General features: G+C 56.5%; 4 protein-coding genes across 4 annotated transcripts; 2 read left to right on the top strand and 2 right to left on the bottom strand.

Annotated features, from left to right (window-relative positions):
• Positions 1-269: 269 nt before the first annotated feature.
• Positions 270-1,462, top strand: QBC33DRAFT_546900 (ribosomal S13/S15 N-terminal domain-containing protein). Its single transcript, XM_060428693.1, has 4 exons — positions 270-565; positions 673-705; positions 882-928; positions 1,008-1,462. The coding sequence occupies exons 1-4, from the start codon at positions 364-366 to the stop codon at positions 1,179-1,181; spliced, it is 456 nt and encodes a 151-aa protein (XP_060280911.1). The 5' UTR covers positions 270-363; the 3' UTR covers positions 1,182-1,462.
• Positions 1,354-2,002, bottom strand: QBC33DRAFT_546896 (uncharacterized protein). The gene is made up of 2 exons (XM_060428692.1): positions 1,863-2,002; positions 1,354-1,665 (listed from the first exon to the last, which is right to left on the bottom strand). The coding sequence occupies exons 1-2, from the start codon at positions 1,973-1,975 to the stop codon at positions 1,587-1,589; spliced, it is 192 nt and encodes a 63-aa protein (XP_060280910.1). The 5' UTR covers positions 1,976-2,002; the 3' UTR covers positions 1,354-1,586.
• Positions 2,003-2,761: 759 nt separating this feature from the next.
• QBC33DRAFT_594819 (VRR-NUC domain-containing protein) lies at positions 2,762-5,618 on the top strand. Its single transcript, XM_060431797.1, has 2 exons — positions 2,762-3,378; positions 3,434-5,618. Exons 1-2 carry the CDS (start codon positions 2,858-2,860, stop codon positions 5,586-5,588), a joined length of 2,676 nt encoding a protein of 891 aa, XP_060280909.1. The 5' UTR covers positions 2,762-2,857; the 3' UTR covers positions 5,589-5,618.
• Positions 5,619-7,871: 2,253 nt separating this feature from the next.
• Positions 7,872-9,216, bottom strand: QBC33DRAFT_194423 (uncharacterized protein). The gene has a single exon (XM_060422538.1). It carries the CDS (start codon positions 8,914-8,916, stop codon positions 7,972-7,974), a length of 945 nt encoding a protein of 314 aa, XP_060280908.1. The 5' UTR covers positions 8,917-9,216; the 3' UTR covers positions 7,872-7,971.
• Between the last annotated feature and the right edge of the window lie 4,767 nt (positions 9,217-13,983).

The following is a 13,983-nucleotide window of genomic DNA, read 5'->3' as shown; positions in this document are numbered from 1 at the left end:
ATAGATTCATGGCTGGTTAGTATTTGGAGGTCATCATCTCCTCGCAAGCATGCGAGTGTCTATCCAAAGTGGAAGGTATTCGACTTGGAGGGCAGAAGAAAAGTTGAGCTTGGAGGGAAGGAAATTTAAGAGAGATATAAGCAAAGGCTATATGGGCGAGGTCAGACTTTTCCTCATGTGACTTGAATGCACCCAACCAATCAACGACTGACCCTAATTAACCGAGGAAATTCCCCCAAACCCACAGCGAAACTCCCCTAGGCGGGTCTCGAAAAGGAAAAAATAAGTTCGCGACAACCTCTCTCACCCCTTCAACCTTTTATTTCCGATCCATCTCGTCGAGAACACCGAACAGCCGTCACCATGGGTCGTCTTCACAGCAACGGAAAGGGCATTTCGTCCTCGTCGATCCCCTACTCGCGCACCCCTCCCACATGGCTCAAGACCACCCCCGAGCAGGTCGTCGACCAGATCTGCAAGCTCGCCAAGAAGGGCGCGAGCCCCTCCCAGATCGGTGTCGTCCTGCGTGACTCGCACGGCATTGCGCAAGTGAAGGTCGTCACTGGTATGTTGTTTCTCCCGGCCTCCTGTCTACTCCGGGTGTTGGGCACCTGGCTTGAGGCCGTCCAGACCAGGTCAAGGATATGAGACTGACGTTGAGCTCCATAACAGGTAACAAGATTCTGCGAATCCTCAAGGGCAATGGTATGGTTTGAACGATCCCCTTCCAATCGACGAGACGACAAATCCTACAACATACCCCAACATCACCTCGCTGTGGCCGGGTTTTGCCTCAACGCTTTGGGACACCATTGCGCGGCACAAGAAAGAGATTGTTCAATGCCTCTGCTTGGTCAATGACTGACGGAGAGATGTATCAGGCCTTGCACCGGAGATCGCTGAGGACCTCTACATGCTTATCAAGAAGGTATGGAAACTGACCAAATCGAACATGCTTTCTGGGATGCCGGGGTTAGGGTTCTTCAACTGACAACATATCCCCCAAGGCCGTCGCCGTCCGCAAGCACCTCGAGCGCAACCGCAAGGACAAGGACGCCAAGTTCCGTCTCATTCTCGTCGAGTCGCGCATCCACCGTCTTGCCCGCTACTACAAGAAGGTCGGCGTCCTCCCCCCCACCTGGAAGTACGAGTCGGCGACCGCCAGCACGATCGTTGCCTAAATGTCGAAGCGGCGCGCCGGCGAGGAGGGTCGTTTCGTGGTGAATGTTACTCTTTGCGTGGCCCAAGGGTTAGGATCTCTGCGCGGCCATGGGAGTTTTGGGAGTGGAAATGAAAATTCTGCATTCTAGAAGCACTGCGATGCGCGGGGGGAGGTAGTTCCAGGGGAGGAAACCGGGACATAAAATGGTCTTAAAGAGTATCAATCGACCAGTGATGAGAATCCTTTGACTGCTATCGTGATAGTGGTATCTCCACAGATCAATATTCCGTGACAAGCACCTCGGCGCCTCTTGCTATAAAACTCATGCTGGAAGTCGCTTTTCCCATTCCGTCCCTACCTATTTCGGCCAACTCTCTCCCATAACCATGTATCCTCGATAATAGCCCTGCCAAATACCCCGTAGTCAAGACGAACCAGTCCCCTCGATCTCCTTAGAACGTTGAAGGAGGAACTCCCCCAACACGCGCAATGGGTCTTTCGGCCTGTCGTAAACGTCATAGTCAGCATCAAGCTCACGTTGCTTTTATCTTTCACACACGAGCCCCAGGCGCCCTCGATCGCACAGTGAGTGAGGAGTGAAGCGACTGCAGAATCACACACGAACCCCTCCAGTTCCAAACGTAAAGAAACGTTCGATTAGGGTTGAGAAGAGGATAGAAGAAATAAGAAACAAACTCACTGCTCCTTCGCAACAATCTTCATACCCTCCAGCAACACCCCCGTGATCTTGCCATTGATGTACTGCCGCACCGGCGCCCCGTGCGCCGCCGCCTCGGCGGGCATCGCCGGCATCGCGGGTCCGCCGCTGCCCTGGTCCGGGTGCGCCGAGGCCGATCGCGAGGCCGCCCCACCGCCGACTCCCTCGCCGTTGCGCATCGGCGTGCTGGTGCGGGCTGGGAGGGGGGAGGCTGCGCTTGGGGGTGGTGGCTGCTGTTGCTGTTGTTGGGGTGTGGCTGCTGCTGCTGCTGCTGGTGTTCCTGGCGGTGGTGGGGCTGTGGAGGGGGCGGCGGTTGCGGGTGGTGGTCCAGCGGGTGCGGTTTCGGTCGGTACTTGTGTGGGTGGGAGCTGGTTGGTGGTGAGGGAGTTGTCAGCGTGATTGTCCTACGGTAAGTTGTTTGGTCGGTTGAAGGGGAATACTCCTCTATCTTGGAGTGAATATGGCAAGGCCTGCGCATGGGTAGGCTAGCCAATTGCCCATACAACCATGTGTCAAACGCGAGAGGCATACTGTAGCTTGGTCTGACGATGCGTCTGTCATCTGGACATCCTTAGAGCCCGGCATCTGAACACCATCTGCCGCCGCCGGAGGTGCTGGTGCTGACGCTGGTGTGCCATCCTCCTGGGCTACCCTGAGAGCCTCGGCAGTGGAACTAATATCCGGTGCAGCATTTGGCGTCTCCTCTGCCACAGGAGGCAGTTTCTCTGGTTGTTCAGACATTTGGGCTACGCAATGGCAGTTTCAATCCATATGGAAAGGATCATACAGAAAGGCTGTAACATGGGAGGGAACCTTTAAATGGCCCCACCAAAACGCGTGACCACGCGTTTCGACGTGCCTCGATTCTTACCAGTTTCCAGTTTCTGTCCATTTACGCGTGTTACCATGTGCAATCTTGAGAGTGAATCATATCTGCCCCTCTCATGATGTCTGACGTCCTCTCACTCCTTTGAGATATGGATCGCTTCATTCAGAGATCACATTCTGCTCCGCGGCGAGAGCCCCTCGCCACTGCATCGTCCAAGTCTGGCAGGCGTCCAGGCGTCGAACCGCCCCTGAAAAGACCCAGATTTGAAGAGGCAGAGTCCACAGACTCCCAATTCTTTGATGACGAAGGCGAATCTCGGGAATATCGGTCGCTTCATGCCTCAGACTCTGAGCAAGTCACAGATGATGTGTTTATCCTCGAGCAAGAGACGCCCATTGAGAGCGCATTACCATCTATCAAGACCGATAGGGATGCCATCGATGAGTATGAGGCTCTGAGAGCTTCTCAATTAACAGGATCCAGTCTGGAAGATGAGACTGCCACGAGGATTGAAAAGCGGGAATGGGTCAAAGGGAAAAGCTCCATCTACGTGGACGCATTCAACCTCGCCCTAGACACTGTCCTGAAGGATGAAGCCCATTTATTTGATGCAAAGGAGAGGGCAATTTTCAGTCAATGGAGGGCACTAAACTACGAAGCTCAATACTTGTAAGTATGCCAGTTTCTGTGGCCCGGCCGGCCTCTCGCTGACTGGGGCTGGTAGATACGTTCGTCTCTTCCTGAGGAAGACTGCGTCATGGCACCGAATTGGGCGCCTCGGATATTCTAGCGACATCTCAGACATTGACCTAGCTATCCGCAGCTTGCTGGAAACTCGTGTCCTGCCCAACTCGGACTCTGAAGATTCTAGTCCAGAAGACGGGCCTCTCCACGCTGTACAGGAATGGTCTCTTGGTGACAGTTTTACTTTTGCTGATGATTCTGAAAACTCCATCAGAACTATAGAGGAGGCCGTCTCATTACTGGGCCTTGAGGAGCTAAAGAGCTTAGCCAAGGAAGCAAAAGTCCAAGGCAAGAACAAAGCGGACATAACTAAGGCATTATGTCGCATGAGCTCTCAACAGACTGGATTGATGGCATTCGGACTACGACGGCAAGATACCAATGGGTCTCCAGAAGCCCAAGACTCTCCGAAGCTCAGGACTGGCAATGTATCGGACCACCGAGACTCCAATCGCAACACACACTTTTTCGTCAAAATCATGGAAATCACAGGACCCCTGATCAGAATCTCGGAGCCAGTCTTCAGACTCTTCGAGCGGGTTCATCTCGTTTTCTACAGGTCAACCCAATGGACGGAGAAATCCCTGACGACCATCATCCTGGCCAAGATGTCACGGAGAAACTTCCCAGATTATATCGTGAGCAGGTCGTGCAACATCTTCACCTCCCGGGCCCATCTGCTCGAGTTTGAGCACTCGATGAGGAAGGAGTCCGAGGTCGACAAGGTCCTCGAATCCAACGGGCCCCCGGGAGAAGAGGGGTTCCGGCGGGTCATCGACGTGTTCGACAGCATCTCCACAAGGTGGAGAGAAGTGCTCAAGGAGGAACAGCGCAAGGAGGACAGGGTCTACGAGTCCGGCGAAGGGGGCTACTTACGACGCTTCAACCCGGGCCATGCCTACACCCGCATCGCGCACAAGGCGGCCCACGCCCACGGCCGCCTGCACGAGCACGCCAAGGAGCACGCCCTGCTCGCCGAGCTCCTCGCCCAGCGCCTCTTCCACCCGGCCCGCCGCGGCCACTGGTACCAGCGCAAGGCCCTGCTGGAGGAACACTACATGTGGGAGGCGGCGGCGGCGGGCGGAGCCGGCGACGGCGACCGTGACGACCCAGAACTGCGCATGAGGCGCTGGCGCCGCGCGGCGGCCGCCACGTGCGAGGCGGCGCTCGAGGACCGCGACTGCCACCTCGTGCACCACCACGACCTGCAGAGGCGGCTCGTCCGGCTCGAGCGCCGGCTCCGCATCCCCCGGCGCCTGCAGCACGACTTTGGCCACGTCCGGCTGCGGCGGCCCGAGGAGCACACCGTGTCGGGCGTGCAGCTTCGGCGCCGCTCGTACGACGACGATGGCGACACGAACAGGCCCAGGCCCGGGGCGGCGGGCGGGCCGAGCACCAAGACGATCTGGCTGGACGAGGAGCCGGGCGACGGGGCCGGCGGGGAGGTCTCGGTGGAGGAGATGTGCCTGTCGTGGTACCGCGGCCAGGGGTGGAAGGGGTACCACAGCGAGGGGGGCATCCTACGCACGCTGTTCGCGCTCCTCCTATACGACGTGCTGTTCCTGTACGTGCCCAACGTGTTCCAGACGGCGTACCAGACGTGCCCGCTGGACCTGCACACCGACGCCTTCTTCGCCGCCCGCGCCGGCGAGATCAACCGCCGCCTCGTGGAGATCGCCAACGGCGGCGCCGAGGCCGTCCTGCGGGCCACGGACGCGCGCGAGAGGCCGCGCGCGACCTGCGTCGCGGGCCTGAGCTGGGACTTTGCGGCCGAGGATCTGGCCGAGCTGGTTCGCTGCTTCGACCCGGGCGCCTTGGCCACTGTGTGTAGGGTCATGGCGCAGGAGTACGGGGTCAGGGGCGGCGGGGTGCCTGACCTGGTGCTGTGGCGGACTGGGGAGGAGGAGGAGGGGGGGCGGGATGTCGAGGTGGGAGGCGAGGACGAGGACGGAAATAGAAGCGGGACGGGAGATGGTGCCGGATGCGGGAAGGGGGAGGTCATGTTCGTGGAGGTCAAGAGCGCCAATGATCGGTTGAGCGATTCGCAGCGGCTATGGATACATGTGCTCACTGGGGCGGGTGTTCGGGTCGCTCTGTGCAATGCCGTGGCGAAAGAGGTCAGGGTCGTTGATTGATGCCGAGAGGGCCGTGAATGGGATGGATGGAATCTTGTCAATTCTACGGCAAAGCATCGGTTACGAACCCCCTTTTGGACCGAATGTTATGACGTTGATACTCTGAATAGTATACGCATGCATAGGCCTAAATATAGAAGATCCCCGTACCCTGGGGAAGCTGTTTCGAAACGACTCCGGCGCCTGCAGGGGGTTTCTCTCAACCTCCCAGTCTGAGACCACCCTGGTCATCTGCAGCCCCAGAGGAGAGGGAGCAGTGCTCAGATCCACGATGTTTCAGCATTCGGTGTTTGGGACGTTTTTGTCTTCCTTGGGACACGGCACCCCAGCAAGCAGCAGTGTTTGGAGTGGGCAAAATACTTTGCTCAACAACCTCGCTTTTGCGGTTCAACCCATTTGAGGGCTAATTACCCATCCAACGTCACGGCGCAAATCTCCGCGAACAAGGCCGGCAATCCCTGGCAGACCACCCAGTCGGGTGCGTTCTTTCGGAGAATTATACATCTCCCACCAGTCACCAGTCACCCATCAACTCGAGAGGCACCGGTTCATTTCATTTTTACAGGTCATGGGTATGGTCCATGTTGACAGACGGCCGGGCTGGCATGGGAGTAGAGCTCAAGCAGGTACTGTAATAAGTACAGTACCTAGAAGAAGAAAAGAAGCCTGACTTTCAGGTTATTTCCCCATATTCCTTCCTGGTGAGACCTCGGTAGCTGCCATGCAGATGATTTCAAGAGACACGGGATGGCTGGCTGTTACCTTCGCAGGTTCCGAATAGCCTAGGTGATGGTCTCGCAGCTTGCAGCGGACTCCTGCCAGTAGGACCCGGTGCGTAAATAAGCCAGCAGCGGAGGGGATGGGGACCGGTTCCATTCAACGGCTCGAGGCAGAGGAGGTCCGAGAGGAAAGTGATGAGGGATGCATGCTGGCAGGGAGATGGGCGAGGGTACCTTTTTATACACCCAATATTATTTCCCATCTTGTCGCCGACGCCCCTTCGAGTTCGAAGGGGTCTTGCCGGGCCACTTCTCAGACCTGCCTGCCTGCCTCGATCTCCATCGAGTTTGTCTCTCTCTCCCCTCCACCTCATCAAGTCCTCGACCAAAAGGTTCCATGCGCACTGAATCCTCCCTCCCTCAAAGAAGATGACAACCACCTGCACCTCCGGGCGCTTAACCATCCTCACCACCACAGCCAACCAATCATCCGCCCCCCGCAGAAGTTCCTCCCCACCCTGCAAGAGACGAGCCAACTGCAACCGACAGCAACCCTTCGCCTCCCCCCGCCCCAAACCACCGACCAATGGAACGAAACAGGCGGCACCTAGGCGGGCAACCAGAAATCAAACCACGGCGCTTACGGGTGTGGCCTCCCCCGAGAATGGCCAATCAGCGACGCCCTCGGCGGGAGGCGGTCGCCGTGAGCCATGCGGGCGGATTGCGCTAGGATGGAAGTGGTGTAGGTGGGGCAGGGGCGGAAGAGGGATGTGGTCATTGGTTCGCTGCTTTAAGGGGTATTCCCTTTTTTTTTTTTTTTTTCCATTCCCTGGCCGCCTGCGGGAGGATGTGAGCTGGGGAGGGAGCTTGTGGTATGTATGCACAGTACGGATACATACTTGCATTACAACAGGTATGATGAAGCATTAGGTTAGATGGCCTGGCCTGTAGCCTGACGTGAGCCAGAGGTCCAGATCTTGGTTGCCTTGGCTTCTATCGTGGCCGCCGTTCTCTGCATTCTCCGATCTCGAGGCCATGACAATCAACGCGTGTGCGCGCCTCGCGGCCGCCTGGATGGGCCAGACATACATACATCATGCAAGTGCAGATCTGAATAAATAAACAAACAAACAAACACGGGAGTCAAGAAGAACGAGAGCGGCCCGCGAGGGACGACGGCCAGGTTCGAGATTACTTTCGTGTTTGTGATTGACGCTTTCCTATGCTGTGTACCTAGTAGTAGCAAATAGCCTCGCCGATGCCATTTTCCTTCTCCCCTATCCCGTCCCTGGAGATCTGCACATTGTTTACCCCGATGGTATCAAAAAAAAAAAAAAAAAAGATAACCAAAAAATAAAAAGCCATGTCCAGGTGACGCCGCCAGCAACGCGCCGAACTCCATGAATAATGCCGTCTTCCCTCTGGGATAACCCTCCTCTTTACAATGGCCCTTCCGTAGAGCATTTCCTCGTGTGCCCGGGGTGTGACTGACGTCTGGGACTTCTCTCCCCTTTAAACGTCGCATGGGGGGTTCAGAGATCGGGGAGTTGGAGATCGGCGTGTGACAAAGGAAAAAAGGTGCATGTATGGCGCAGTTGTATCGTAGGTGGGTTGTAGTGGGTACAATTGTTTCCGGGCTCCATTCTCCGAGAGCCTCCCGAGTCTCACGTCTCGATCGCGGTCTCATGGTCGACCTTCCTCCGCTTTCCCTTGGGCACGGGCCCAACCCGCGGAGTGTACTTGATCGTCCGGGTCATGACCTCGCGGATGTGCCGTACGCTCGTCCTCGCCTCGCGCTTCGAGCCACCCCCGGGTGCGCCGGCCGTGGGGGTACTAGCCATCCTAGGGGCGCTGATTTTGGGGGAGCTGGCGGCGGGCCTGGAACCCTCGGCGTGTCGGCGGGCCTTCAAGGCCGCCTCCCAGTCAAAGGGGGAGCGGACCGAGCGGGAGCTCCATGGTGTTTTGGGCGAGGCCACGTTGCCGCCCTTGTTGCGGGTGGCTGGCGAGGGAGGTATGCTAAGGCTAGGGAAGGTGGGCCCAATAGCTGGCGCAGACAGCGGGTGTTTTAGACCGGTGCCAGAGCTGCCAGCTTCGGCAGTGTTGATGGGAGCGACCTTTGGCGACTTGAGCGCATGGTCGCACTTGCAGCTGTAGTCGGTCCCCTCTGAGGCGGCCGTGGACGGTACGCTCTCGCCCTTCTCTTGTTCCGAAGCTGCTGAGTTGATGGTGCTAGTGCTGCTATTGGAGGCAGTCGAGCCGTGGGTAGATGTCCGGTTCAGAGGCGCCTTTGCCGACAGAGGCGGCGAGCTCAGTGTCATGGAGCGGAGAAAATCTAGGTAGGCCAGAGGCGGGGTGATGGGTGTCTTCTCCTCGGTCTTGACCCGCGCGCTCAGCGGGCCCGTTGGCGAGAAGGCATACCCTGCCGAGGCCAGGCCTGCTGAGGGAAGTCCAGCCGAAGGGAGAGGATCTCTCAACATAGACCTTGCCGAGAGAGGTGTCTGGACCGAAACGGCCGAGGGGATCTCGTAGGGACCATTACGGGAAGCATCGCGAGGGAAGTTTGCCGAGACTGGCGTCGACAGCGCCAGTGTGGGCTTGACCAAAGGCATGGCGGGCGGTGGTGTTGGTTACAGGAAGAGAAGCTGAGATGTCGAGTCAAGCTAATGACTCGAGGGCTGCGAGCTGCAACTGACAGGAGCAGCTTGCCTGAAATGGATGAGAAGCAAGCGGGAAGTCGGCAGCTGAGAAGGTGGGGGGAGAAGTGTGCAGGAAGGATGGAGGGCGAGAAAAGGTTATATTAGAAGGTGTGCAGCGGATGGAGAGCACAGCTCCCACGGGGTTGGCAGGGGAGGTTGCGTGAGTGAGCACTAAGATCCCGAAGCAATGGGACCGGGGGCTTTCAAGGCTTGTGACGGTAGTTCCTAGTTGGGCAAATAGCAGCCAGTGCTAGTTGTTTATTGTTCGGGCGTTGGTTCACGACCCTCGTGGCTTGGCCAGGGAAGTTGACCAGGTAGTCGACCAGTGCGCGGGATCGGATGTGTCTAGCGCGGGCTACCAGGCGCCTATGGTAAGCAGCAGGAAAATAACAAAGCAGGAATTACACGTGGAGGGAGGGGAGTAGAGCGCGGGCGCTCTGGAGTGGACGGCAGAAGAGAAGAGGGAGAGACGGCGGCGAGGGAGGGCAAGGAGAACCCCAACAAGACAAGAGATCATAAGCAGGGATGGCTTAAGGCGGCGGTTCGAGTGGCAGGCAGATAGATGGAGAGAAGCGGGTGGTGTGTGCTCAAGGTGCTTTAGTGTGGAAGCACTTGCAGCTCCGCCCGAGTAAAACCAAGGCCCTTCCTCCAGCTTCGCCGCTCCTTCGCCATTGGGATCACTGGATCAATGGATCAAATTGATCGCTGGACGTGGCGGGGGCTGGGATAGTGGGCAGGCAGGTAGGTATGGAGGTACGTATGTGCGTATGCACAAGATGTGATGTAAGAGCTTTGCGGGAGAAAGTGACTGGGCTCAGCGCTTAGGAGGTATCTTGAAAGGGTACTTACTTGGGAACAGGGGTGAGCCTGACTGGGGGCTAATTTGCCCAAATTAAAGTTCGCTGCTGATTGGTCGTGGTCGATGTAACTCTGGAAGCGCGCGATATTCTTAGCAACAGCATTCGCTGATTGGAGGGAGGGCTGCTGCTTACCACGAGACCGCGACTTCAACGTTCTGTTGCTTGACGAGAATATGCCAAGCCTCTCCAACCAGGGAGATGCCAGATGTCTCAATACTCGCTCGTTCCGCTTGTGCGACTTGTTTCACCTTCCGAGATGCTGGGAATATGCCCGAGGTGATTGGCAACGGTGGGGGGATATTGGATGACCGCGAGAGAGAAACTCGAGTTGGGGCCTAGGAGGACGACGAGGACGAGGAATGTGTGGGCTAAAAATAAGGATGAAGACGGCTCAGCCGGTATGAGGTATGCAGTCGCTCTCGTGTCGCTTTCGCCCAGACTCAGAGAGCAATGATTGTGGTCGTATCCAAGTGGAACAAGCAGGCTGTTGGTCCTGTTCTTGCGGGGGATGGCAACAATCATATATGTGCCGGCAGATCCTCCCTGTCGCCCTTCCCCGTCTTGGGTAGGCGCCGGTCAACACTCTCAGTAGCGTCTGGGCAGGCGAGTGTGTGTGCGCATCTCTGCCAGTATCTCTCGAGATATTGGATATTGGAAGTCGTCTTCTCTCCCACTCGCACAGCCACACACTGGCTGCTTCATTGAGCGCGCGGTTCTGTGTATATTTGTCTACTTGCCTCAATCATCTCCAGACCGACCAAGCCAAGTGGCTCTCCAGTTGTAGGTCCAATCCAGCAATTCGGCGCCTGCTTGGGCAGCTATTCGTCAAGGCCAATGCCTGCCAATGCCTGCCAACTTGTTGCAGCGCGCGGTTCAAGATGAACCACTCATCATCCTTCTCGTTGGTCAAAACATTGCTTTAGAGTTTTAGGCTCCAATTAGGTGCAGACCTTGTGCGCTTAGCGCAAGAGGATCATAGGGCAGCCACTGGTCCTCCGGGAAACCAGCCTCCTCCCCTGCCCTGGAATCGATATAACAAGAGCGCGCGCCTGTTTGCGCCGGCCCTCGTGGGGACCATGGAAAGACCGTCTGTACATTTTTCCCAGGATCGAATCACTGTGCAGATGTCCTTCCTCGCCTCGACTTGCTTCCCACCCTCCTACGTCACTCTGAAGCGGGGGGGGGGGGCCGGGGGGGCGGCTTCCAGAAGCTCCCCAAGCTCCTCAAGCTCCTCGGCGCACATGGTTTGCTCCGGAGAACCGGGTCCAGCTGTTTTGCAGCCGCCCGATCTGACAAGTTAGGTTTTAAGCGCTGTCTGACGAACCAGTACCTATCATGGAGGCGGACACGCTGGCCCTGGAGGTGAAGTTGCGACACGAGCTATTGCTGCTGCAAATACCCGTGCTATCTCGGGATGACTCGCATCATGCCCCCTACATCGTTGACCGGCCATCTCCTGCGAACCGCCAGGCATTGTCAAGGTGGAAGGGAGGCTATTGATAGCAGATGCGTTCGGCATCATCGACTGTTAATGCAACTAGCTACCCTGTCTTAACTGGAGAATGGGGGTCAGTCCAGGGTGTCCTGTGCTCCATCTGTTCCGTTTTGAAGCTGTCCATGAGGCACGGCTTAGCGCCAATAACTTTCTGCTGCGCCGTACTCCCGGGTCATTGGACAATCTCAGCGTCACAATATTTATGCCGTGGAGGTTGGGATGCCGGCTGGGGATCTAGGCTTCTTTTATCGCCCGACAAAGATCACCCACCTTACAGGCTCTGTGTTTGGCCATCGCAAGACACGTCCAAATCCCGGGAAATATGCACTTCAGTCATTGGCGGGCTGAGGTGTTGGTGTTGCGACATCGCGGGAGAGGCTGGTCCCTCCGCCCTCCCTGTTTGCCCAACAATCGTCGTCGCCCGGGGGTTGTTCAAGGCTAACACAACAACCGTCCTAACCTCCCAATGACAGTCTCTCTTGACCGTCTAGCCGCTATTGGCATGCGCATGGAGGATTGTATTCGGATCAGAGGCGCCTGTGATCACTTATCCCGGTGACGAACAACATCCCAACCCAGTCTCGCCATGGAACTGTGCCGCCGCCATGCTCGTTGGGAATGCCCCGATACATCGAGAGATGCGCAAGTATCCACATTACGGCAATACCGCCCGAATGCTCAGCCACGTTACCCATCACGCCAACGCTATGATGCACGGGGGAAGGGGGCCATCTCGAACCAGTGCAGAAGATGGGCCGGATTCACTCCCACGCCGCAGCCGGATATGTGCTACTCTGGTTTCCACAGTTTTTGGGATATGATGACTCTATATGCTTGACGATAATGATATGAACATGGCCCAATGCTTTCTGGTGATCTGACAAAGTGCCAGAAATGTTCTCCCTGTCTCTCAGCTTGAAATGGCCGAGGGGGTTCCGAGGAGGTTCCCCTGACGCCATGGTCTCTGGTGAGGCCGGTTGGATTCTGGAGGATTACCACACCATGGTCGCCCATCCCTCCCGAAGGATCCCAACCCTGTAGACCCCATGCGCCCTCTCGCCTCCTTCTCTCTGGCGCTATACCACAAGGACCTGAAGCCATGAGAGCAGCATCCTGGAAGGAACGCCGGGGTGGCAAGCGAGGTCACACAGGGAGGACCTAGGAGGACAATAGGCTTAGAGGACGAACCAACTGTATATACCGAATCCTGATGGCTGCAATCCTCAGTCGTCACACGTGGCATGGGCATATTCCTCGCGCCATGAATGTAGAGAGGGCTGTGGGCGATGGTGAGGGACATGGGCTTCGCCCAATTCATGCCATGTCTTATATGCAAGTGACTAAAGTGTCAGCACCAACATCCCCTCCGCCTGGGAAAAGGGGCGCCAAGCTTGGTTAGTAGTCCATATCGAGAAGAGGTTATCCAAGGGTCCGCAAACGATCCATCCCAACGCCACGGGGGAGACATATGCAACTGATTCACTTCTGAGTTGAACCTGAAGTGTTGCCATGCCCCTTGCCGGTTGCCCCAGAACAAGGGTTGATAAATCAATTAAGTGACTTGGTACAATAACAACAGGGAGTGGTGTAATGGTCGGATGCGATGCTGACCGACGCACCTACGACAGCCACCTCTGGGTCTCGCCTGAAGGCAGGCATTCGATTCTTACAACCACTCCCATTTTTTTTCTTCCTTTTTTCTTTTTTTGAGCCCTACCAGGTAAATAGCCATCTAGCTAGTGGAGCTCTTCTTTTTTACCGTTTCACTCTGTGACATATCATTGTCTATCTACCTGCTTTAACCAAATATTCCCATGCCTGTGTTTGCTTGACTATCTCGTGCGGAGTTATATATTCATCACCCTTGGACGGATGTCTAAGACCATCGAGGGAGGAAGGGAGGATAATCCTACCGGGTCATCGCGCCTCTATCGATATAAGTGAAGTTGGAAGATCATCTCTTCGCACCCGGCTCCACGGAGTACCTACCATTCAGAGAACCCCTGAATCTGGACCCAGCGGGATGTTCGCAAGGCTCGTCACCCGCTTTGGGTGATGATGAGAAGACGAGAGGCTGCTCACTTCAAAAGTATATGGTATCTGACCTGGAGAAGCATAGAGCCAAAGACTATCGAAATACCACTTCCCCTCGTAACGTCGTGAATACGTACGTCCATATGTTCGTCCGTCCCCATTCTCCACCTCCGAGTATCCCAACGATGTCACTCGGCCGAGGCAAACGCATGGCCCTTGCTAACTCTCTTCCTTGCCACAGACACGGCCCCGCCGGAGCAGTAAAACGAGGGCGACCACTCTAGAGATACTCAAGTCCACACTCCCCTTTTTCCTCACCCTGTTCTCGACATCCCCACATCGACAGTTGACGAGAGGCAAATACCGCAATCACGGCCCAGCATCGACGGCCCTTTTCCGCATCGTTACGTGTACGGCCCCACGCAGAGAACGCCAGTCGGGTCCACATACGTTCTCTTGACGAACTTCAGGCGGATCCCATGACAAACCCCCCACGGCATACCGCTCGTTGAAGGGACTTTGGGAGGAAGCAGGATCGGGGAATATATATCGATGGAAACAGAGTACAGCCCAAGAGGGACTCGCCCATGG

Source organism: Phialemonium atrogriseum (assembly GCF_030411735.1).
Source record: "Phialemonium atrogriseum strain 8032-3 unplaced genomic scaffold QBC33scaffold_23, whole genome shotgun sequence".
Lineage (NCBI taxonomy): Eukaryota > Fungi > Ascomycota > Sordariomycetes > Cephalothecales > Cephalothecaceae > Phialemonium > Phialemonium atrogriseum.
This window is presented reverse-complemented; position numbering and strand designations above follow the sequence as displayed.